The 27,571-nt window shown below is 32.7% G+C and overlaps 1 protein-coding gene across 1 annotated transcript; it reads left to right on the top strand.

Annotated features, from left to right (window-relative positions):
* On the top strand, positions 1 to 22,666 carry LOC135954154 (uncharacterized). The gene is made up of 3 exons (XM_065504228.1): positions 1 to 24; positions 80 to 160; positions 20,639 to 22,666. The coding sequence occupies exons 1-3, from the start codon at positions 1 to 3 to the stop codon at positions 22,388 to 22,390; spliced, it is 1,857 nt and encodes a 618-aa protein (XP_065360300.1). The 3' UTR covers positions 22,391 to 22,666.
* The last annotated feature ends 4,905 nt before the right edge of the window (positions 22,667 to 27,571 follow it).

Raw genomic sequence — 27,571 nt, 5'->3', positions numbered from 1 at the left:
ATGCCTATCAATTATGCTTCCAAGGTAGGAAAAGGGGTATTATTTTAATTTTTTTCGTTTTACCGATGTTTATTCTCAGACCAGCAGTGAGGGCATGATCGACAATGTTGCGCAACTTGTGTTCCATACCAGCATGTTAATGTGTGAGGAAACAAATATTGTCAGTCTATGTTGAAGGCCCCATACAATTCTTGTTGCATATAGCACAACATTGAAGAGAAGTTGTGAGAGCACACATCCCTGGCAGACTCCTTTAACGATGTTTATCTTATCAAATAGTTCATTTTCATGCAATATTCTGCATGTTGTATAGTTGAGCGTGTTAAACGCCTTTTCAAAACCTATAAAAAGGAGATATAGGGATCTACATTCAACGGACTGCTCGACTATTATCCTGAGACTGTTGACATGATCAACACAGCATTTTCCACGGCGGAAACCGGCTTGTTATCTCCTCATACCGGGAGGGATTGCAATACTAAGCCTTATCTAGATGATGTGAGCAATAAATTTTAGAAGCATACTCAAAAAAGTGATACTTATTCAGTTCCTACGTTCTGATAAGTCTCCTTTTTTCGTGAATCTGTTAAATAATTGGAAGACCAAAATCCATCCATGAGCGGATCCAGTAGTTTTGAACTTGTCATTTGATCGACCTGCAGCAATTCGGGAGGGATATTCTCCAGGCCTGAAGATTTGTTGTTATTTAATGCTTTTATAGCTTCACATATTTCGGTTGATATATTGGTTTATCTCTTGTGACTCGCAGTCGTACAGTGTTTGATCATGTGTGAAGGGGGTTTGAGCTATCATGTTCCTGTAAAAATCGGGCCAAGGCTGCACTTGTTTATCCTTTGATGTTGTTAGCTCCTCATTAGCATCTTTTAAGGGCTTTCCACCGAGTGCAGGAGTCTTTATTAGTTTACGAATAGCTCCATACAAATCTCTGCTGCGATTTGTTTCCGCAGCCTTTTGCTCATCTTGCGCTTTTCTTGGCTGATCGATCTAGATTAGAATACTTCTCCTGACATCCTAGCGAGGCGTGTTTTGGAAGTATTACTGTCATTCTTTGCAGCATTCCTTTATTCCACCAGCTTCCATATTTAATCGGACATCCATTCTTTCCGTACCTTCTCTTTGAAGCCTAAATTTTGGACTGCAGTGTCAACCAACAGGTGTTCAAGTTTCGCCCAATGTTTCGGTGTATTTACCTCTTAGCAACGCCGGGATCGCTCAGTTTATTTATGTATGTCGAATTTGACCCTTGACGATGTTTTGTTCTTCCTTTCATTCGGAGTGTGGCAATTACTAAGTGGTGATCGCTGGCAATGTCGGCCCCTCTCTTAGTACGTCTAAAAGAGACCCCAGCCATTTCCGGCTGATGATGATGTGATCAATTTGGTTTTCGGTCACATGGTCAGGTGAAATCCAAATAATATTGTGAATTCTCTTGTGAGGATATAGTGTACAGAGAGAATTTGTAGTACACATTTCGGTAAATAGTTTTCCATTTTCCATCATTCTCCCTAAACCATGTATGCCCATCGTACTCTCCATACTGCAGTTTTCAGCATCAACTTGCGCATTGAAATCCCCCATGACCATTAGTATATCTCCGCAATTAACAGTAGCTACAAGCCTTTCAATTTGCCTACAGAATACATGCTTTATTGATCTTTCCTTTTAAGATAATTACAGTCTAATTTTTTTTTAAATTCTTAGATCTATGCGCTCTTGTCTTGATAAGACTTGAACGAAGTGGATAAACTTTGGTAAAATTCTATAAAATATTCAGCTATTTGCGAAATTTCTAAAGTCAGTAGTGTTTTCGATGTGCGCGAGAAAGTTTTTTTGCCAGCGTTAAAAAATTCATACAAATTCCATGATCACCATTTAAAATAAATGCAAAGTATTGAATTATTCTTATCTACATTACTATGAATATTTTTATCTTCTATTTCTTCAAATAGCATAACAGCAGCTAATTTTAATTAAGCCTGTTTTTTTAATTTTCAAGTTTACTATTTCCTATAAAATGCATCATCTTCAAGTACTACAATCATTTAATGTGTCATCAAATAATGGCTATAACTCATAAACATATGTCAAAACTGACTGTCGTAATTCATATAAGTATAAGTTTTAAAAATGCTGAACTTTTTTCACCTCAAAGCTAAAAGTATTTTATAATAAATTCGTTAGATATATGCAACTATAAATTAACTTGTATGTGCATTCTTAACATGAGAAAAAATTCCTGAACTTCACCTAAAACAACCAGTGTCATCATTATAAATCATATTTACTAACAGTGATAGTTGTTTAGAAATTGACAGCAGAATTCCACTTAAATTACATACCAAATTAGCAGCAATTTAACACATTTAAACTCATACTTGTATAAAAAATTATAAAGGAAGAACTTTTTTAAAAAGCATTAAATTTAGTGTTTTGTATAATTGTATCTACAATTATCTGATGAAACAAGTTTCATTGACGAGAACAAAATCTAATTTTTTGCAATGAATTCAAATTTCAAGGAAAAGCTAGCTACAATTTAATTAAGTGTTTTTAAACAGCAAACTGAGCTGAACTAAATGGTTGAATGAATGAATGAATATATGTTTGTACTCAAACCTGACACAAACTAATTAAATGTATCTTTAGCATCATTATCATCATTATGATCTTTGTTAAGCTGCGTCTACGACATTAATTTACTTACTTCCACATAATTCGGAAATGCGAACATGTATTCTATTTCTGTTTCACAGTACATTTAAACATGCTGATTTCTGAGTTTTTTTAGAGGTCAAGTTAATGTGGATAAGTGATAGTGTGGTAGTAAGTAAATGTAGTAGTTACTCTTCCTGTAAGTGGAAATGGAATATACATGATGATGAGCTAAAACATATTTACAAGTATTTTAGGGACTTAATAAAAAAAAAAGTTTTTACCGGTTTTTTTTTCATGTTGTAGTAGCAACTTGTTTGAGTGCAGCTTTTTAACGTTATTCTGTTGCCACAAGTTGACTTACTCACGCTTTTATTTTGTTACCTTGATGCTGCATCTTCATACATCCTTTACTTCTCCAGATTGATGTTGTAAACTCAAGTGATAATAACTGCGTATTGACTTTTCTGTAGTTGTTTGCTGCAGAGGTGAACAATCTTAGGTGCAATGCTCAGTATACTGCAGCAAAACCAGTTCTGTAAAGTATAAATTTCCAGGAGACTTTTCTGAATAATATTCCTTGTAGAAGAAGGGATGTTGCGGATGGTATCCAGTTTTTCGATTGAGTGGATTATCTGTTTTAATATCTAAATAAATCAACAGACTCTGGCGATGAAGGAAGCTGTGGATAGGGTGAAATGGAATGTTCTCTGCAGTCCTGAATATATATTCTGTCAGATCTTACAGCTTCTATTATATTTGTAGCGTATAATAGTGAACAACAATGTTTCTTTTGCTTCGAAAATATAGAATTTTGTGCCAACAAAGCGTCATATGCGGGAAGTTCTGCTTTACTTCTTTAATTTTAAAAAAGTTCCGTTGAAACACACTGATTGCTCACCAATGCTTATGATGAATGTATTCCATCGGTTTCAACGTGCGAGAGATGATTTGTGCAGTTCAGAAGTTGTGATTTTGATACGAAAGACAAATATCGCCCAGGCCAGCCAAAAAAGTTTGAAGATCAGGAATTGGTGGCATTAGTCCATGAAGATTGTTGTGAAACTCAACAAGAGCTTGCAAAATCATTAAGAGCTCAATTAGCAATTTCAAAACGTAGCAATTTCAAAACGTTTGCGAGCAGCGGGATTCATCCAAAAGAAGGATGAATCCCGGCTTTTGGATGAATCCTGACAAGAACATTACTGGGAACCTGTACCGATTCGTTTGAAGCGATCATTGCCCGAAAAACTCCAAGAATATGCAACTAGACATGTTGCAATACCTGTTAAAAAGTATTTAGAATTAAGTGGATGGGAAGTTTTGCCTCACCCGCTTTATAGTCCAGACCTTGACTCGTCAGACTACTATTTGTTTCGATTTATGCAGAACACTGTCTCTGGAATCGCTTCACTTTGCAACACAGTATCCGAATTCGGCTTGATTCATTCTTGGCCTCAAAAGATGAGCAGTTCTTTCGGCTCGGAATCCATACGATGCCATAAAGATGGGAAAAGGTCATAGCTAACATGGCCAATAGCTACTCTGGACACTTCCTACGATACTGTCCGTAGATGGCAAGGAAACAACCTGTCTTCATCATATGAAGATAGATAGTTTCTTCAAGTCATAACAAATATTTCCACATCCAATTGCATTTTAAGAGCTTTATTTAAACTTATAGAGTTTCCGAAATTCATGCGAGATTAATTGTTGCCAAAGAAAACATGTTTGACAGCTGACAGTTTAGTATTAGTAAAAATGGAGCATTCATCAAAAGAACAACCAGTTTTCAGTGTTGAAAATATATCAAAAATAATGAAAATTTGGCGGCTAAAATAAGGTCGGAATATTGATGTAACTTTGTCAACTGACAAATTCAGGGAGATTGGACAACAATTGATCCAATCATCAATCTGCAGCTAAACACACTATGGTGGATTTTAGGCTGGAGGCATTATTGTATAATACGAAAGTGGGACTTGTCAAGCTGTGACTGTTACTGGTGCTTGATGTCGTGACATGATTACAAAGTTCTATCTGCCTTAATTGGATGATATTGATATTGATCTAGCAGCAAGCTAGCCCAATCGAAAGGAGCTAGTTTGCTGAATTGTCCACAAATACTATCTGTTGATAAGGTTTGTTTGGTATTGGACGTCCCTAGGCCCCATACAAGGTACCCCACAGAAAATTTATTTGAATATTCATAGTTGTCTTATAATAATTCATGATGCAATTTTTATACCCTACACCACCATAGTGGGGAGTCTAACACCCACCTTAAAATATACCGATCGACTTAGAATCACTTTCTGGGTCGATTAAACGATGTCCGTCCGTCTGGTTGGCTGGCTGTCCATGTAAATCTTGTACGCAGAGTACAGGTCGCAATTTAGAAGATATTGCGATCAAATTTGGTACATATTATTTTTTCGGCCAAAGGACCAAGCCTATTGAAACTGGCTAAAATCGGTCCATTATTTCACCTAGCCCCCATACAAATGTCCTTCTGAAATTGGACTTTATCGGTCATAAATGTTTAATTTATAAATGTATCTCCACAAATTGCGCTCCAAATAAGTTTTATATATACAAAATTCATGTCACCAAATTTTGTTACGATCGGTCCATAATTAGTCATAGCTCCCATATAGACCCGTTTCCGAAAATCACTTTAACGTGCATAAATCGCTTAAAAATGTTGGTAAACACACAAAATTCAACATAGTTAACTTTAATATAAATCACACGACCTAATTTCATGGTGATCGGTCCATAATTGGTCATAGCCCCCATATAAGGCCCACTTCCGAAAATCACTCAAAAATATAAATTATTGAAATTTTAAAAGAAAATTTTTTTTTACTCTTTTACTTAGTGTAGGTTATTATATGGTCGGGCTTGACCGACTTTACTTTCTTGTTATAAATAGTTTCGCTTTCTTTTTTATTTTTTTCATAATTTTTCAAATTCAACAACAGTTATTTTAATTTTTGTCTATGAAACCCTATTTTTTTTTGCACAGTATTTTAAAGATAATTTTATGTAGACAAAAACGAGATATTAGTTGTTAAAATCGGTTTATACTTGCAAAAGTTATTAAACTTTTTCCAAAAAAGTTCCACAAAATTTACCTTCTAAATTAAAAATTGTACAAAAATTTTTTTTGTATAGTTTTTTTTAAATTTTTTATTCATATGGGCTGGGGGAGAATATACTAAAAAAGGTGTAAATGAAAAGTTGAATAAGGTTTACAATTTTCATTCGATTTAAATAATTAAAACGACGGTTTGTTAAGAACTAAATTTCCTTAATACTTTGGTATAAATTTCAAAATAAGCATTGAAAAGCGACTAAAATCAAAAAAGTTGATATATTTAGTTTTTCTTTTAGATATTCCTAACAAAAACAAGACTTATAACTAACAAATGTATCAAAAAATGCACGTCATTTCAAAGCGCAATCAGTTTTCTTTCCAACCTCATTTAAAAAATTAAAGTAGGACTGAGACTGACACAATTTCTAATGTACTCAGCAAGCCCTATAACATACGCTAGGTCGTTTTCCAATTTTTTTCCATCGTAGCACCGTGTAATTAATATCGTGATGAAATTGTTTTTTGTTTATTGGTGAATGAAATGTAAGGCAAACATTTTTTTTTTTAAATTTCTTTTTTAATTTTTTTTTTTAAACTTTAGTAGTGAAACAAATTTTACGACAAAAAAATATTTTTGGTGAAAAAAAAATTCGGGTTAAAAAATATTTTTCCCGATTTTGTGCCATTATAGGTCCGACTTACTATTTTCTTATATACGCCGTTGCAAAGCTCTTTGAAATATCTATCATTAGATATTCATATTGTCTATATCAGTGGTACGCAAAAAGAGGCATTTAATTTGTGTGCTCTTTTGGGTAAAAAATAAAATATCCACAACAACATCAAGAAACTGAATGAATTGTGTGTATTTTTACGCTCTTTTGTTCACATGAACGCCTACCATGGGTCTATATTAATAGACAAAAATTGAGGATTTTCTCGATTTAAAATAACAACCGAACCGGGTCTAAGCGGTTATATTAATGTATGAATCATGTAAGTAAGTTATTTGGGGCCTACGAAAAGTTGATTTCAATATGCAGACGGACATGGCTATATCGACTCCGCTATCTATAACGTTCCAGAATATATATACTTTGTGGGTTCGCAAATTAAAAATGTAGAAATCACAAACGGAATGACAAACACATGGTGAAGGGTATAAAAAGTAAATGTCAGAGATTATTCTTTCAGCTCATAATAAAGAATCCAACATCCAATATATGAAATTTAATCACCCTATATTATTTTTGTTAATACTCGTATCTTACTAAGTTGGGTTTAGTAAAAAAAAGCTGCATTTATTTTAAAACATTTGCATTGTTTTCTTGAAGAATATGATTTAAAATAATCTTTCTACACCCAGAGAAAAAATATAAAAAGTTGTACATGTTTACTGTAACCATTTCAACAATGTAGTAACCATAATATGGTAATGTCAAGAATCACATGATTGTCGCAATCATATATATGATTGCGACAATCATATATATGTTTATGGCAATCATGTTCACTCATTACATCATAATATGTTGTGTCTTAGATTATGATATCCATAAATCGAGTAAATCCTTCATCCCAAAAATATAGTTATTTACTGTAATTATGTATATGATTGTTACAATCATGTGAATCATAACTTTACCATATTATGGTTACAGCAATCATATAAATAATTGTAGTGACCATAAAATTGTTAAAAAAAAAACTTGTAAAATATTGAAATGGTAACGCGTGCCACTTGTTGCCCATTTCTGCCTACCAAAAGAAGATGTTACAACTACAAAAAAACGTAAAAACAGAAACATATTCTTAAATTAATATTTGTTTCTTTTTTCTGTTGAGGGGATCTTATGTAAGAAAAGACAAAAAACTGGCTTTAGCCAAACACGCAGGCTCTTTGTTTGCTCACTGGCCTGAAAGGAAGAGACAAAGTGGCAGCAACGACCTTGATACCAGAAAATTATAAAATCAAAAAAAAAATATAGCAACAACAAAGAAACTTTTTTATATATTTTGGTTGAGGTTGTTTTCAATCAAGAAACTGGTAATTACGACAATAATGAAATCGAAAGTATTTATTTTAGTTGTGGCCGACGGATACAGCCGAGAAAAAAATGTTACAAAATAATAAAAATAAAAACAACCGCAAAGTTTAAGGTGAAACCTCAGAAAACACTACACTACTATTTGTTTAGCACAATTAAATCACATTTAATTTGTTATAGTCGTAACAAATAATAAAATAAAACCAAAAAAAAAAGGTTTAAAGAACTTTTATTTAATTTTACGGTTTTTTTTTAACACGCTCGCTCTAACGCCAGCCAATTAGTTCCTTAAGAGCGTTTAACTAAAAGATAATGTTGAATGGCTGCTATTAAATGTTTTCGTTTCATAACTGACTGTCTGACAGTCTGCTGCCACTCACGTTGCTTTGGTAGTTGTAGTTGTTTTGTAAATAATAATTTATTTTAACTTAATTAACATATTATAAACAAAGTTATGTTAAGATTTAATTGCTGTTAGAAGAATTTTGTTGACTATTTATTTGAGCAAAAGACTAAATAAAACAAATCTCATAAACAAAAACATGTTTAAATTTTTGTAATTTTTCTTGTGCGTTTTATTTAGGTTCCCTTCACTGCTGATTTGTGTGGGTATATTCAGTTTGTTATAACGTTGGTAATAAAAAGGAAATGCTTTAGAGTTTTATGGTGTTAAATTATAGCTGAAGGAGAACGTGTAGGCGCTAAATTCCAGCCGGTTTTTACTGTTTTTTTATTTCAAATTTTGCCAGAAAAGGTTTTTGTCTAAGAGACAGGTTTTTGTCTAAGAGACATCTGGTTGTCAATGTTTTTAGTTTTTAGACCATTAAATTTTCTGACGTCTTTCGACCTTATATTTGACATAAGATATTAAACAATTTATTTGGACTTTTTAACATTTTTCGCTTTTATTTGGAAGCATTTGCACAATATAAATTTATTCAAAGTATGGATCATTGTTAGCAATGACTTTTTTCCTCATCTTTCTGGTAACATATGGATTCCGAACCAAAATATCTGCTCAACTTTTCCAGCCAATATCGGATACTCTGTTCAAAAGTGAAGCATATCCCACATAGAGCGTTCTGCTCGCACGAGGCAAGATCTGGACTATAAAGCGGGTGAGGCAAAATTTCCCAACCACTTCATTCTAAATAGTTTTTTAACAAGTTGCATTGCGTTGTTCCCGAGCGTTGTCATGCTTCAAACGAATCAGTTGCGTTCGGTACAGGTTCCCTGTGATGGTCTATCCAGATTTCAGCAGCTCATAATAGACAGTAAAACTTTTGCTACCACCAAATACAGAGAATTACCTTAGCGCCGTGGTAATCATTTCGCACATGCAAAATCGTCTTTCAAAGTCTCTCGGCTTTAATTCGTATAGTACCCAATTTCTCTGCTTTTGGGTGAATCCAGCTGCTCCACAGTGGGACAGAATCAAAATTTTATGAAAATAATTCTGGCATTTCTAAAGGGCTGATCCGATCGGGATAAAATTTGACGTGGTGTAGCCAATGAGTATTTGAGTTCAAAGTAGGGTACCTTCGACATGTAAAATTTTTAAACACGATCCATTTTTTTCCCATCTGATTGCAAAGATTTCTATATTTTTGGAAAGCGCTCTGGCTAGGTCTTCCGAGTTATAGGCATTTGAAATTTGAAATTTAAAAATGTTGTCATACATTGGTCCGCTTTTATAAAAATATAGGTCGTACTTTTGGACCGAATGGGCTCGATTTTTTTTGTTAGTTAGACAACTAAATTACCAATAATATACAAAATATTTCAGAGCAATACCAATTATGGATCCAAAAGTAATCGATTTTCAATATAAAAATTCCAAAAATGCTAGATTTTTGCTGTTTTTTTTTGCGAAAAGGTGACTTTACTCTTTTTTATTAAAAAAACAACAATTGTGGACAAACTAAGATAGATGCCAGGATGTGACATACCTCATTCTAAAGGTAAATCATCCAGTATTTGTCACCATCATCGCTCTTTTTCAAAAGTTTCGTCTGACTATTTTAAATTTCTTTTTGAAAATTAACATTTTTCAATGTTGATCCTCGGAAGAATTTCCGACAATTGTGGTAAAGGTAAATCACCCAGCATTTGTCACCAACACAGTTTTTTTTTCCAAAAATTTCGTCTGACTATTTTAATTTTTTTTTGAACATTAGCATTTTTCAATATTGATACTCGGAAGAATTTTCTACAATTGTGGACAAACTAAGATAGATGCCAGGATGCGACATACCTCATTTTAAAGGGAAATGAACCAGCATTATTCACCAACATAGCTCTTTTTCCAAAATTTCGTCTGACTATTTTTAATATTTTAGTGAAAATTATAATTTTTCAATGTTGATCCTTGGAAGATCCTGGCAACTAAGATAGATGCCAGGATGCGACATACATAATTTTAAAGGGAAATGAACGAGCATTAGTCACCAACATAGCTCTTTTTCCAAAATTTCGTCTGACTATTTTAGATTTCTTTTGAAAATTTGAATTTTTCAATGTTGATCCTCGGAAGAATTTCCGACAGTTGTAGACAAACTAAGATAGATGCCAGGATGGGACATACCTCGTTTTAAAGGTAAATCACCCAGCATTTGTTACCAACACAATTGTGGACAAACTAAGATAGATGCCAGGATGCGACATGCCTCATTTTAAAGGTAAATCACCCAGCATTTGTCACCATCTTCGCTCTTTTTTTCAAAATTCCGTCTGACTATTTTTAATATTTTAATGAAAATTTTAATTTTTCAATGTTGATCCTCGGAAGTATTTTCGACAATTGTGGACAAACTAAGATAGATGCCAGGATGCGACATACCTCATTTTAAAGGTAAATCACCCAGTATTTGTCGCCATCGTCGCACTTTTTCCATAATTTCGTCTGATTATTTTTAATATTTTAATGAAAATTTTAATTTTTCAATGTTGATCATCGGAAAAATTTTCGACAATTGTGGACAAACTGAAATAGATGCCAGGATGTGACATACCTCATTCTAAGGTAAATCACCCAGCATTTGTCACCAACATAGCTCTTTTTCGAAAACTTCGTGTCACTATTTACAATATCTTTATGAGAATTAACATTTTTCATATAATACCCTACACTAAGTAAAAGAGCAAAAACATTTTTCTTTTAAAATTTCAATAATTTATATTTTTGAGTGATTTTCGGAAGTGGGCTTTATATGGGGGCTATGACCAATTATGGACCGATCACCATGAAATTAGGTCGTGTGATTTATATTAAAGTTAACTATGTTCAATTTTGTGAGTATACCAACATTTTTAAGCGATTTATGCACGTTAAAGCGATTTTCGGAAGCGGGTCTATATGGGAGCTATGACTAATTATGAATAAATATTTGGTGACACGAATTTTCATGAATTTGTGGAGATACATTTATAAATTAAACATTTATGACCGATAAAGTTCAATTTTGGAAGGACATTTGTATGGGGGCTAGGTGAAATAATGGACCGATTTCAGCCAGTTTCAATAGGCTTGGTCCTTGGAGCGAAAAAATAATATGTACCTAATTTGATCGAAACATCTTCAAAATTGCGACCTGCACTCTGCGCACAAGGTTTACATCGACTCAGAAAGTGATTCTAAGTCGATCGGTATACTTTAAGGTGGGTGTTAGACTAATTTTCTCCCATAGGGTCCACTATGGTGGTGTAGAGCATAAAAAAAAACTTTCTTTAAGAACATATAACAATTTTATGTTGTTCTGTAAGCTATATTTACGGGGAAGATTGTGGAATAAAAAATATGTCCCATTTTTCGAATATGTCGCCCCTTCAGAATTTAACCTATTTTTGTTATCAAAATTTCAACTTTGGGCCACATGTTGTAAAATCTCAAAGCTGGGATCATAAAACGCGAAGCAGCTTTGGTACCCTTGATGAGTTCGCAATTTATCCCCAAGGTATATCAAAACCCCGAATAAAATGTGGACCCTATGGGCTAAATTGTAAAAAAATGCCATTTTGGGATTTTCTCTCTAATTTTTATGAATTTCGGGATTCCCTTTTGACAAGTTTTTCTTTCACATTGTTATTTGAGTTGAGTTTTGTTAATAAACAAAGATTTTATTACATACTATTTATTGAGTTTCTAAAACTAAAATTTGTATCAAAATGTAAATAGGATTGCAAAAATTACGAACAATTCGATTCACATTCATTTCCAACTAATGTTTTTGGTTTAGATAAGTTAATTTTTGTTCTTAATAAAAATTTCAAGTCAATATCTCAATTAGATTCAAAAATATGCCGCTTTTTAAAACTCCTTCAAAAATATATATTTTCGTATAAAATTTGACTAAGTTAGAACCATTGACTTGTTGTTGATTAAAATATTAAGAAAATTTATACAAAAACGAATTAAAAAATGTTATCCCTATCCGATAGGGGCCGAATTACCGTACTCGTGATCGAATGAACTATCGTATCGAAAAATAATTTCGATATCGTAATTATAACAAAATGTACTAAATTTTATGCTCAATATCGAATGTCGTAATCTCAAATAAGAAAATTTAGATCGATTTTACTCGATATCGAATGCGGTAATTTATTTCCAAAAATTTCTCTACACCACTGTGTGCTCGCAAACGTTTTGAAATTGCTGCTTGAGAAGCTCTCAATGATTTTGCAAGCTCTTGCTGAGTTTGACAACAATCTTCATGTAGTAATGCCTCCAGTTCTTGGTATTCAATCTTTTTTGGCTGGCCTAGGCGATCTTTCTCTTATGTGTCAAAATCACCACTTCTGAACCGCATAAACTATCTCATACTTCAACGGCACTTTTTTTTCAAATTAAAGAAGTAAAGCAAAACTTCACGCGTATGGCGCTTTCTTGGTACAAAATTCGAAAATTTTGAACCAAAAAAACTTTGTTGTTTACACTATAATGTTCAATAAGTAAATGAGAATAAATGGCAGATACCAAACCAAAACCGCGTTCAAAAGATAAGCCGTCTATTGTAAATCCTGAATGTTTAGTCATACATACACACTTGTATTTATAAATGTTAATTTCTTAAAAACAAATTAAAATTTATCTATCACGATTTAGTTATAGGGCTAATCTACAGTCTATATTAACAAACACCAATAAACACACATATATGATTTCATATTTATCAATAAGCCACTTCGCTTATAAATTCCTACTTTAATATCTTTCACAGTGGAACTTCCCAAATTAAAATCCATTCCATGTGTTTAGTTCAACAGCGAAAAAGAAGAACATTATCTTAAAAAAAAAACCAAACTACTAAAAAGTTGTTGATTTTTAATTTAGAATTTAATTTTTTAACCATTTTGGGCAACCAGACACACACATTAAATATTACCTGTATACTACACTCTTATGAAAATGAATTCGACTAGTTTTTTTTACCAAAAATAAATGTAGAAATGAAATAAATATTTAATTTGTATCGTGTTTGACAAGTATCACTTTAATTTCGTTTTTACTTTTGGAATTTTATTAAGAACTAAATTATGTATGTATGGATGTATGTATCTATGTTCGAATTTAAATTATTTACGATGGTTGTGTGAAATCAATTTGCATTTGGAGATTGTAGAATTTTTGAGGAAAAACTAGTTAGAGTGGCGAAATGCTGGAAGGAGACACGTCTAATTAAGACAAGAATTAAGTCATTAAAACATGATTTTTCATGCGGCATCTGCTTTTTAGTTGAAATGGATTAATTGGAAAGGAATGCCGTTAATAGACAAAACACTTTACTTCCGCTTTGCGTTTAATGGAACTAAATGCGTATTAAATATAAAAATAAGCCTAAATTTTGGAATAAGAAACATTTTATTATAAAGGGTGTTCATTAAGTATTTCCTATCTTTAAATTTAAAAGCAGTGTGTGAGATATCATCCGATTTTTTTATTCGCTGGCTGTTGCGAATCCGACGTGTCCAATTTTGGCGAATAAATCAGGCTGAATTGGACCGATGTAGTGTTTGGCTTCTTCGCATAGACCTGCGACTTAATGGCCACAAAATCAAATCACTCGTGCAGAATGTCCAATATGACATGCTTTGTGCATCAACAATATGGCCGCTATCAGCATTACAAAGTTTGGAAGTCCCTATTGAAAGACCCTTTATATTTATGATGTAATTATCTCTAAATGATTTTAAATTTGAAAAAAATTTTAATTCAAGCAAACAATATTAATTTACATATTGTTATTCCGATTTTATTTATTCTGGTTTATTTTATTAATAATTTGATTCCAAAATGCGGAAATAGGAAAGAACGGTTATTTGTTATTATACAATAATTTAAATGTAAATGTGAATCTAATTTTAAGTTGGTGTAAAGTCGGAGTACAGTTAAAATAGAGTCGGTGAAGAATTAGAGCAGAGTTTGAGTAGAGTTATGGCTGAGTTAGAGTAGAGCTAGATCAGATCTAGAGTATAGTGAATAGAGAGAGTTACAATAAATTGGGAGCAAAATTAGTGGAGAGTTACAGTCGAGTTTAAGAAGAGTTAAGGTGAATTATGAATACAGTTAGAGTAGAATTATAATAGAGTTAGGGTAAAGTTAGAGCAAAGTTAGGGAAGAATTCAATTAGAGTAGAGATAGAGTAGAGATAGAGTAGAGATGGAGTAGAGATAGAGTAGAGATATAGTAGAGATAGAGTAGAGATAGAGTAGAGATAGAGTAGAGATAGAGTAGAGATGGAGTAGAGATGGAGTAGAGATAGAGTAGAGATAGAGTAGAGATAGAGTAGAGATAGAGTAGAGATAGAGTAAAGATATAGTAGAGATAGAGTAGAGATAGAGTAGAGATAGAGTAGAGATAGAGCAGAGATAGAGTAGAGATAGAGTAGAGATAGAGTAGAGATAGAGTAGAGATAGAGTAGAGATAGAGTAGAGATGGAGTAGAGATGGAGTAGAGATAGAGTAGAGATAGAGTAGAGATAGAGTAGAGATTGAGTAGAGATAGAGTAGAGATAGAGTAGAGATAGAGTAGAGATAGAGTAGAGATAGAGTAGAGATAGAGTAGAGATAGAGTAGAGATAGAGTAGAGATAGAGTAGAGATAGAGTAGAGATAGAGTAGAGATAGAGATAGAGTAGAGATGGAGTAGAGATGGAGTAGAGATAGAGTAGAAATAGAGTAGAGATGGAGTAGAGATAGAGTAGAGATAGATTAGAGATAGATTAGAGATAGAGTAGAGATAGGGTAGAGATATAGTAGAGATAGAGTAGAGATAGAGTAGAGATAGAGTAGAGATAGAGCAGAGATAGAGTAGAGATAGAGTAGAGATAGAGTAGAGATAGAGTAGAGATAGAGATAGAGTAGAGATGGAGTAGAGATGGAGTAGAGATAGAGTAGAGATAGAGTAGAGATAGAGTAGAGATAGAGTAGAGATAGAGTAGAGATAGAGTAGAGATAGAGTAGAGATAGAGTAGAGATAGAGTAGAGATAGAGTAGAGATAGAGTAGATATAGAGTAGATATAGAGTAGAGATAGAGTAGAGATAGAGTAGAGATAGAGTAGAGATAGAGTAGAGATAGAGAAGAGATAGAGTAGAGATATAGTAGAGATAGAGTAGAGATAGAATAGAGATAGAGTAGAGATAGAGCAGAGATAGAGTAGAGATAGAGTAGAGATAGAGTAGAGATAGAGTAGAGATAGAGTAGAGATAGAGTAGAGATAGAGTAGAGATAGAGTAGAGATAGAGTAGAGATAGAGTAGAGATAGAGTAGAGATAGAGTAGAGATAGAGATAGAGTAGAGATGGAGTAGAGATGGAGTAGAGTAGAGATAGAATAGAGATAGAGTAGAGATAGAGTAGAGATAGAGTAGAGATAGAGTAGAGATGGAGTAGAGATAGAGTAGAGATAGAGTAGAGATAGAGTAGAGATAGAGTAGAGATAGAGTAGAGATAGAGTATATATAGAGTAGATATAGAGTAGATATAGAGTAGAGATAGAGTAGAGATAGAGTAGAGATAGAGTAGAGATAGAGTAGAGATAGAGTAGAGATAGAGTAGAGATAGAGTAGAGATAGAGTAGAGATAGAGTAGAGATAGAGTAGAGATAGAGTAGAGATAGAGTAGAGATAGAGTAGAGATAGAGTAGAGATAGAGTAGAGATAGAGTAGAGATAGAGTAGAGATAGAGCAGATTACTTGTTAAGACTGAATCCAAGGGATTAGAGTTACAGTAAAACTAAAATAAAATTAGTGGAGGCTTACAGTAGATTTTGGGAAGAGTTAGAGTGAATTATTTACAGATTTAGAGTAAGGTTATATTAAAATTAGAGTAGCGTTCCTATATCAGCCTACTCTCAAGCTATTTTCCTTGTTAAAACTTAAGTTTTAATCCAAGCCGGTTCAACGTAAACAAAATCAATTTATTCATAACGTTTTAGGCAAAGGCCAACAACCTGGCTTTGTTTATATTAAAATACCATAAAATTACAAAAGAAATTAAGAAACAAATCTCCAACATCTGCCTAAGTACTTTCGTTAACGCTTCAACGGTATTGATTTTAACGGTTGTTCAGAGTTTAATCTTAAACAACAACATTCCAAATGCTGATCACCGATAGTTTGTTTTTGGAATGGAAACTTTTATTATGACAAAACAGAACTCAAATGAATAATACTCTCATTTATATATTGTACAAACCGGTCTAAATAGTCTGCTTCTAAAAATTTATGTAATTTTTCCAAGTAAGAGATTTGTTTAAACAAAATTTATTACAATATTACAAAATAGTATGCAAATACACACTAAAATATTTTTATTTTTGTTAATAAAACATAACAATTTGTTTCAGTTTATTTGGCAAGTAGTTAAAATGGCAATTCGTCATTTATTAAAGAACTCTAACTCTATACAATAAATTTAAACTTTTGTTTTTGTTGAGTAAACAGCGAATGACAAAATATTTAAGAATTTATTTGCAGCATCTCAAATAAAACATTTTTAAAGACTTAAATCAAATTCAAAAATAGAAAAACAAAATAAATTAACAGAAACGCTCACTTCTGACCAAAAAAAAAAACGATTGGAAAAAAATTATCCATCCAGCTAATTTGAATAAATTAAAACAAAGTTTTATATTAGAATTATAATAATAGAACCATAATAGTATTTAAAAAAAGACAAACATAAATATTTTATAGAAACTAGAAAGAAAAAGCTAATCGAATGCATTAGAGAGTAAGCACCGATATAAAAAAACACCTACAGTTGAAGATTCTAAAGATGTCAATGATCTGAATTGTCAATTGAGAAGAGAATAGGCAATATATCTTTCGATCAGTGGATTAGGTAAAGTGTTGCTCAGTTGTATAGTGAAAATTAATATGATAAATTATATGGTATTTAAAAACTTTGAATATTAAAATAAATTTTAAAATGTTTAACTCAGGAGAACTTAAACAATTCCTTCTATTACTGGGGCCCCTGGCAAAATATGGATATAAAATTAAACATTTCTAGAGTTAGAGTTCAGATAGAGTAGAGCTAGAGTAGATAAAGAGTACATATAGAGTAGAGATAGAATAGAGGAGTTGAGATAGAGTCGAGATAGAATCGAGTTATAGTCGAGATAGAGTCGATATAGAGTCGAGATAGAGTAGAGATAGATTAGAGATATCCCAGTATGCAAAATGATTCGAAGTTATATCGAAAATGAATCATTTTTTCGTAAAATTTTATCGATATCGACTTCGATATAATGTCGAGAATGTGCGTGTTTTCCTAAGTAGAGTGCAGAGCGATAAAGAGTAGAAAATCGTTTATTATTCTGATTCTAATTTTTATCGATATACTATACCTTTTTCGGTATTAAAAATGTTCTAAAATGATTCGATTTCGATTAAATATATGAACAATTTCGTATACTTTATACCATCGAGCAATTTCTTCTTGAAATAATGCATATTCAATACCTTTATTATTATCCAATAATGCTGCGTTATATGTGTTTTCATTTACAAATGCAATAAACTCTGCACATATTTCTGATGTTTGCTGATTTTGAAGATTTGAATTGTCAAAAACAACATCAATAATTGGCTGCGCTTTTCTTTTAAGACCTCTTCGATCCATTTTTCGTGTTAAACTATATTTTTATGAATATGTTATTGATAGGATAAGAAATAAAATTTTATTTTCTCACAAATTGACAAAAGAATAATATGTATGTATATGAATTTGTCAATTTGTGAAAAAATAAAATTTGACATTAAAAAAAAATCGAACATTATTCGCCATTTCTATAAAATATTAAAATACGATATTCTAAAAAATGTAGTTTGGATAGAGCATCATAATAAATTCATATTTTCGATTTTAATTCGAAATAAGTTCGATAAAAAGAACGGACTCGAAATGTTGCATACTGGGATAGTAGCTATATAGTAGAGATAGAGTCGATATGGAATAGAGATAGCGTATAGATATAGTAGATATATATTAGAGATAGAGTAGAGACAAAGTAGAAATATAGTAGAGATATAGTATAGACATAGTCGAGATAGAGTCGAGGTAGAGTCGAGATAGAGTCGAGATAGATTAGAGATAAAGTAGAGATACAGTAGATATAGAGTAGAGATCGAGTATGGACAGAGTTGAGATAGAGTATAGATAGAGATGGAGTAGAGATAGAGTCTCGAGAGATTAGAGTAGATTTAAAACAAAGTGTTAGATTTCGGGTACTCGATCGCGGAATCTTTTTAAAAGCGCAACTGTAATTTTGAAGGGTTATATCTGTCATTCATTCTCACTTAGTTATTAAACATTATAGTTTAAACAATAATGACGAATTTAGTACCAACAAAGCGTCATATGCGGGGAGTTTTACTTTACTTTTTTAATTTGAAAAAAATGACGCTGTAGCACACCGATTGCTCACCAAAGCTATTGGTTTCAACATGCGAGAGATGGCTTGTGCGGTTCAGTGGAGGTGAGTTTAACAAGGAAGACAAAGATCGCCCTGGCCAGCCAAAACAGTTTGAAGACCAAGAATTGGCGGCATTAATCCATGAAGAGCTTGGCAAATTAGGTAACATAGGAATTGAGGGCGAAAGATCTTGAAAGACGATTTTGTATGTTTGAAATGGTGGTTGAACGCTGCAAAGGAAAATCATTTTCGCACCGAATCATTACTTGCTATAAAAAATTGTCCATTACTATAACCCGAAGCATAAGAGATCGTATGTGAAGCTTAGCCAACCAGCTGAATCGACACTAGAGCCAAATATCCATGGCGATTTGTTAATTCTCTATATTTCGTGGGAGCAAAACGGTCCTATCTATTATGAGCTACTGAAATCTAACCAGATCATCACAGGGAACCTGTTCCGAACTCAACATATTCGTTTAAAGGGCGCATTGGGTGAAAAACACCCAGAATATTAAACCGTAATATTCCATCATGCCACCACTATGCCTCATGTTGCAATACTTGTTAAAACTATTTAGAAAGAAATGGTTGGGATGATTTGCCACACCCGCTTTATAGTACAGGCTTTGTCCTGTCCAAATACTATTTCTTTCGAACGATGCAGAACGCGCTAGGATACGCTTCGCTTTGGAACAGAGTATGTATCCGATATTGGCTTGATTCGTTCTTGGCCTCACAAAAAATGTTTCAAAATAGAAGCTGGAAATTTTAAAAATTTGTTTGAATTCGTCTACTACTATTTTTTATGTATCGAAAGTTTTTCGAACCAAAAGTGTCGACTAAAATCTATGCAAACCCTTACTCGCTACATTTGAAACTCCAAAACAGCCGAGAGTAGGGTAAAATTAGTTTTTGTTGATTTTTATTTCTTTTTAATTTTGCCTGTCAATACAAAATGTATCGCTTAAGAATCAAGATTTAATGGAAGTTGTTGTGGTGTTGTTCTACCGAAGCCGGTTGTTTAAGTATGATTATAAGTTGGTGTTAAAGCCAGAGTTAACACTTCTTCGCGACATCATCATCATCAACAAAAACTTCATTATGAGCAAATAAAGCACATAAATTTCTCATAGAGAAACAGAGCATCACAATAAGCGAAAACAACATACAATTGGCAAACGATCTACAATCACAAATCTACCAAAACTACGATTAAAGTTAAAATATGTACTAACTCAAGCACTAAGAACACAACACACTTTTTAAAATCTCAAAGTTTGTCAACTCATCGTACATATGAACATAATAATGATGTTGCTGCTGATGATGACAACCATAATTATGATGTTGTTGCTCATGATCATAATGACGATGTTTTGGCAGCAGCATCAGTAACATCAGCAGCTTATAGTTTTTTTTTTATCGAACGCAACAAAAGCTTTAAAATGTTCTCATATTGTAACATCCTTAACTTGTTTTTTTTTTCTTTATTTATTTGAGTTTTTTTTTCTTTGGCGATATAAATAATTTCGCAATCTAAATTAACCACACAGTCATTCGTCGACATTCGTTGTGTGGATTAGAATCGAATACGTCGCAAAAAAATACAATATGGTAAGAATTTTAAGGACTTGACGGTGTGTGAACTTTGTATAACAACTAAACAAAATGGATTAAATAAATCATAAAGAAAAGTTTCAACCTTGAACACAATCAAATAACATTTTAAATAAAACAAATTCTTTGTTTGATGAGACAATGAAGAAAATATACAAGCAAGAAATAATGGAAAAATAAAAGCTTTTACCAGTGAAAACAGTTTAAAAATAGTGTGAATTTTAAAGAAAATGTTCTAGATTTTAATTGTGTGTTTTGTGATTTTTGTGTTTGATTTCAGAAATTTTTAATTGCTCTCGCCTTAGTGGCTTGCGTCAGTGCTGATGTTTCGCACTTGTTCGATCACAGCAATAACTTGCAAGAAGATGGTTACCACTACGATCATCCAGTTGTTGATATTCCCTTCCCTCAATACGAAGCCCCTAAACCAGTGGCTCCTAAACCAGTTGCTCCTAAATACGATGCTCCCAAGCCAGTAGCTCCCAAGCCTGTGGCCCCTAAGGCTGGTGCTTTGGAGGAAGATGGTTATCATTATGAAGCCCCCAAGAAGGCTTTTGAACCTGCCAAACCTAAGAACGAATACTTGCCTCCCGTAGTCAAGCCCTCAGCACCCGTTTTTGTGCCCCAAAAGCCCGTTCCTGTTTCTCCAAAACACACTGATACACCAAAGAAGCCCGCTGCTCCCAAGAACGAATACTTGCCTCCCGTAGTCAAGCCTGTTGCTCCCAAGAAGCCCGTTGCTCCCAAGAATGAATACTTGCCTCCTGTAGCCAAGCCAGCTCCTGCACCTAAACCAGTAGCTCCAGTCTTCAAGCCAGCTCCAGCACCTAAACCAGTAGCTCCAGTCTTCAAGCCCGCTCCTGCACCCAAACCAGTAGCCCCCAAAGCTGGTGTTTTGGAAGAAGATGGTTATCACTATGAAGCCCCCAAGAAGGCTTTTGAACCTGCCCCCAAGAAGGATTACTTGCCTCCTGTAGTCAAGCCTGCTGCCCCTGTTGTGCCCAAGAAGCCAGTTGCTCCCAAGAACGAATATTTGCCTCCTGTAGTCAAGCCAGTAGCTCCCGCACCTAAACCAGTAGCTCCAGTCTTCAAGCCCGCTCCTGCTCCCAAACCAGTAGCTCCAGTCTTCAAGCCCGCTCCTGCACCCAAACCAGTAGCTCCCAAAGCTGGTGTATTGGAAGAAGATGGTTATCACTACGAAGCCCCCAAGAAAGCTTTTGAACCTGCCCCCAAGAAGGATTACTTGCCTCCTGTAGTCAAGCCTGCTGCCCCTGTTGTGCCCAAGAAGCCAGTTGCTCCCAAGAACGAATACTTGCCTCCCGTAGTCAAGCCTGTTGCTCCCAAGAAGCCCGTTGCTCCCAAGAATGAATACTTGCCTCCTGTAGCCAAGCCAGCTCCTGCACCTAAACCAGTAGCTCCTGTCTTCAAGCCTGCTCCTGCTCCCAAACCAGTAGCTCCAGTCTTCAAGCCCGCTCCTGCTCCCAAGCCAGTAGCTCCTAAAGCTGGTGTATTGGAAGAAGATGGTTATCACTATGAAACCCCCAAGAAGGCTTTTGAACCTGCCCCAAAGAATGAATACTTGCCTCCTGTAGTCAAGCCTGCTGCCCCTGTTGTGCCCAAGAAGCCAGTTGCTCCCAAGAATGAATACTTGCCTCCTGTAGTCAAGCCAGTAGCTCCTGCTCCCAAGCCAGCTCCTAAGCCAGCTCCCAAACCCGTCGTTCCAGCCAAGCTCAACAACGAATACTTGCCTCCCACCTCCAAACCAGCAGCACCCAAGCCAGCTCCCAAACCTGTAGCCCCTGTTGTCAAGACTCCTTCCAAGCCCAACAACGAATACTTGCCTCCTGTAGTCAAGCCTTCTGCCCCTGCTCCTAAACCAGTAGCTCCCAAACCTGTCTACAAGCCCCAACCTGCTCCTGCCCCCAAACCAGTAGCACCCAAAAACGAATACTTGCCCCCCGCACCCAAGAAACAACCCGAACCCGAAGGTTACTTCTATCCCAATGACCCTAAACCCTCTTTCAGTTTCTAAATTATTTAATTAATTAATCTAATTAATACCCAGTCCTTTTTTTTAATTAGTTAAAAAGTATATTGTGAAAGATCCAAAAAATGTTTCTAGTTTAGTTTAAGAATCTGTTTTCTATTTTTTTTTACATAAAATACGCCATATTTAAAATGAAAACACTGTAAATGATTAAAAATGATATAAAAAAACTCGAGTTTGTTGGTATCTTTTCTATGCAAAGAACCAAACAAGTTGACTATTACGAAATAATAAAAAATGTTAAAATATTTAAAAAAAAAATTTATAATTTTGTGACTTTTATTTGTAAAAACATATCTACATGCATATTAATTGGTAAATTAATACCAAAGTTCAGAAACAGCTTTAGAATTTAGAAAAATTCAAACTATAAATTATTCAAAACCTGCTAGATGATGTTCTAAACACAAACAACTGGTATTCGCACTAATTAAAACAATTTGAAAAGAAAATTATTTAACAAAAATCTGGATACGGAATAAATTAAAATCAGTTTTTTTTTATTTTTAATTTATGTTAATTTAACGAAATTTTATAGAATGTTTTAGAAGTTTTTGTTTTGTGGTTTTCTTCTATACTTTCGCATTAGAAGCTGAGCTTGTAATAAAAAATATATGCTGACATAATTTGGGGGATGTTATTAACTTTAAGTGAGTATTTAAAAGGAAAAAAGAATTTTGTATTAAAGAGAAGTCTCAAGATAGACAATAGTCCCTATTAAATTCAGAACGGAAAATGTTTCCATGCAAGACTAAATATTTTTTAATTAAAAAGTTATTACATTTTGTATCAGTAATCATAGTTGACAACGGACGACTATAATAAACTCATAAATATTGGTGATCTCAAATCGAGATACCTTTCTTTGTGAAACCTTTACCCTTCTTTTCCTAATTAAACGCTTCTTATCAAAGTTATTGAGAATTTTAGAAATTTTGAGTTTTTTATAGAAAATATAAATGTTTGTTCATAAATATGAGTGATCACTGATCGAGCTTCTTTTCCTAATTAAAGGCTTATTTACAAAGTTATTGAGGATTTTAGAAATTTTGAGTTTTTCATAGAAAATATAAATTTTTGGTCATAAATATGAGTGATCACAGATCGAGCTTCTTTTCCTAAGTAAACGCTTATTTACAAAGTTATTGAGGATTTTAGATATTTTGAGTTTTTCAGAGAAGAAATAGATTTTTGGTCATAAATATGAGTGATCACAGATCGAGCTTCTTTTATTAATTAAACGCTTACTTACAAATTTATTGAGGATTTTAGATATTTTGAGATTTTCATGGAGAATATCGAGTTTTGGTAATAAATATGAGTGATCACAGATCAAGCTCCTTTTTCTGATCAATCGCTTATTTACAATGTTATTGAGGTTTTTAGATATTTTGAGTTTTTCAGAGAAGAAATAGATTTTTGGTCATAAATATGAGTGATCACAGATCGAGCTTCTTTTATTAATTAAACGCTTATTTACAAAGTTATTGAGGATTTTAGATATTTTGAGTTTTTCATAGAAAATATAAATTTTTGGTCATAAATATGAGTGATCACAGATCGAGCTTCTTTTCCTAATTAAACGCTTATTTACAAAGTTATTGAGGATTTTAGAAATTTTGGTCATAAATATGAGTGATCACAGATCGAGCTTCTTTTCCTAATTAAACGCTTATTTACAAAGTTATTGAGGATTTTAGAAATTTTGAGTTTTTCATAGAAAATATATATTTTTGATTATAAATATGAGTGATAGCAGATCGAGTTCCTTTTTCTAATTAAACGCTTATTTACAATGTTATTGAGGAATTTAGATAATTTGAGTTTTTTTATAGAAAATATAGATTTTTAGTCATAGATATGAGTGATCGCTGTTCGAGCTCCTTTATCTAATTAAACGCTTATTTACAAAGTTATTGAGGATTTTAGATATTTTCAGATTTTCATGGAAATATCGAGTTTTGGTAAGAAATATGAGTGATCACAGATCAAGCTCGTATTACTACTTAATTAATTGCTTTGGTCAAAAATATGAAGGTTCACAGATCGAGCTCGTTTTATTAATTAAACTCTTATTTACAAAATTATTGGAATTTTAGGTATTTTGAGTTTTTCATAGAAAATATAGATTTTTGGTCATAAATATGAGTGATCACAAATCGATCTTCTTTTCCTAATTAAACGCTTATTTACAGAGTTATTAACGATTTTAGATATTTTGAGTTTATCAAAAAAATATCAACTTTTGGTCATTAATATGAGTGATCACAGATCGTGCTACTTTTCTTAATTAAACGCTTATTTATAAAGTTATTGAGGATTTTAGATATTTTGAGTTTTTCATAGAAAATATCGATGTTTGGTCATAAATATGAGTGATCACAGATCGTGATACTTTTCTTAATTAAACGCTTATTTATAAAGTTATTGAGGATATTAGATATTTTGAGTTTTTCATAGAAAATATCAACTTTTGGCCATAAATATGAGTGATCATAGATCGAGCTCGTTTTCTTAATTAAACGCTTATTTTCAAAGTTTTTGAGGATTTTTTATTATAAATATGAGTGATCACAAATGATCTCCTTTTCCTACTTAAACGCTTATTTACAAATTTATGGAAGATTTTAGATATTTTGAGTTTTTCATAGAAAATATGAATTTTTGGTCATAAATATGTGTGATCACAGATCGAGCTTCTTTTTCTAATTAAACCCTTATTTACAAAGTTATTGAGGATTTTATATATTTTGAGTTTTGCATAGAAAATATCAATTTTTGGTCATAAATATGAGTGATCGCAGATCGAGCTTCTTTTCCTAATTAAACGCTTATTGACAAGTTATTTACGTTTTTCATTTACATATGGGGGATTTCACGTCAAGTGAACCAACTTTTAAAATCGATGTCTTCCGATAGTAATTTAGACACAACAAGTTCGGTCAAGAACTCTCGGAGTTAAACATGTGATTTTTCTCATCCATGTAACTTATTACCTATTGTTCTTAGCAAAATATGTCCCAAATAGTTTAGATAGCTATTTCTTCAATATTTCCAAAAAAAATATTTAAATTTAAAAAATAAAAAAATTTTAATATTTTTTTTCCGAAATCAAAAACTTTTTTGAAAGTTGTTTTCAAAATGGGCCCTTTTTTCATAAAATAAAGCTTAGATATTTTCCTTGAGGACCTATTTGGTCGCTTAGTGGGATGCGAGTTCGATATCTATTAAAAAAAATGTTTTGTAACTCAAAACATGCAATTTTTTTTTAATTTTTTTTTTTGCTCAACAGAAAGCTCCGATATTTTCCTTGATGACATATTTAGTCGCTTAGTGGGATGCAAATTTCATCCCGATTGGAAGACATCGATTTTAAAATTGGTTCACTTGACGTGAAATCCCCAAATATATAAAAATAAATTAAAAAAATTAAATTTTTGGCCAAAAATAAAAATGATCACAGTATTTTACAAATAAACAATTAGACTTAAATTCTGTCTCGAAGGCCTTGTGTAAGCCCTAAGATATGCCTTCAAAAAGTATTTATTTAACTAAACACAATCATTTGTTTTTAAACAAACACCTTAATATAGACTATACAAGTAATTTAGGAAATAACTGATCTTCTAAAATTTAGTTAAAAGCTTTTTTATAACATTTTGTATGTCTTGAACACAAATAAATAAAGCTATTAAATAAACTATAATTATGACATTTATTGTTAAAAATCAAATAAACAATTCAAAACGATTAGTGACAAAAACAAAAAATTAAAGTTACAAACCTGTTAAAACATGATAGAACATGTTTATTAACCAATTGATAATCATATTATCGATATTTAGTATCAAACAAAAAGCTAGAGATTAAATTAAATAAAAAGAAGATATAAAATTAGCATTAATAAATAAATGATGTGGCTGATAAAACAATTTTATTTAGTTAAAGTGTTTGATTTATGTATAAGCTTTTAGTTATTTTAATGAGATGAAGACGACTTTCACTTTTGTTATTAATTGAATTAATAAAGTGATTTGACGATGTTAGAATAGAATAACATATTAAATAAAGTAATAAATAGCTAAATTATTTATGGTTTATTGGCGTATCAAGTTCATAAATATGAAACTAATCAAAAATTATTTTTTATTGTAATACAAATGATTTAATTTGTATTTAAGCTGGGTTTTAAAACAAAATTTCAACTGAGCTTTAATAAATATTTGCAAATTCTCATAAAAATGTCGTTTAATTTTTTTGTTTAATTTTTGTGCAAAAAATACAAAAAACAAGGTAAACAACAGCAACTATTTAAAAATAAAGATTAAATAAATAATAAAATTGGCCACAGCAACAGCAAACCTAAACAGCGGTCAATTTAATAATAAATCATCAGAGACAAAAAGATGCGCACATGCACGTGTTTTACAGCTTCAGATGCCGATATGAGAGACATAAAAAAGCACAACTCATTTAATGATGTTTTTAAAACATGTTTGTTTTTATTTTTTTGTTGGAATATTATTTTTAGTATTTTATTTTTATAACAACGTAACTACACATTTTGATATTAAATACTTGTACGCACTTTAATTATTTTATTTTGTATAGTGCGAGTATGAGAAAGACCCATTTGGAACTTTTTACCTGACTACTTTATGTTTCAATCAATGTGATCCTCAATGGTGCATCGTTCTTCATTTCACAAACTCTAAATTGATTGAACTTATCCACTGGAATATAAAGGGTATCTTGAGGTTCATATGTATATATCGGTACTTAGTATAAGGGCATTACGAGAGTCAAATCTGTTCAGACTTTAGTTTACAATCTTGTGGGTTACATTAAGAGGACTGTCAAGTACTGGGAATATTCATTGATGACTTTCCGAAATTCCAATATTTAAGAATGAGATCGCAGGTTCATATACATCGGCTCTGCAAGTCGAAGTATTGTCAGCTATGACCTTTTCCCATCTTTCTGGCAACATATGGATTCCGAGCCACATGCACTGCTCATATCTTGAGGAAATGAACGAATCAAGCTAATATCGGATACTCTATTCCAAAGTGAAGCGTCTCTCATAGAGAGCGTTCTGCATCGATTGAAACAACTAGTAGTAGGACGTGCAAGGTCTGGACAATAGGCGGGTGAGGCAAAACTTTC

Source organism: Calliphora vicina, chromosome 3 (genome assembly GCF_958450345.1).
Source record: "Calliphora vicina chromosome 3, idCalVici1.1, whole genome shotgun sequence".
NCBI classification, from domain to species: Eukaryota; Metazoa; Arthropoda; class Insecta; order Diptera; family Calliphoridae; genus Calliphora; species Calliphora vicina.
Note: the sequence above shows the minus strand (reverse complement) of the source record. Positions and strands in the feature narration are given on the sequence as shown.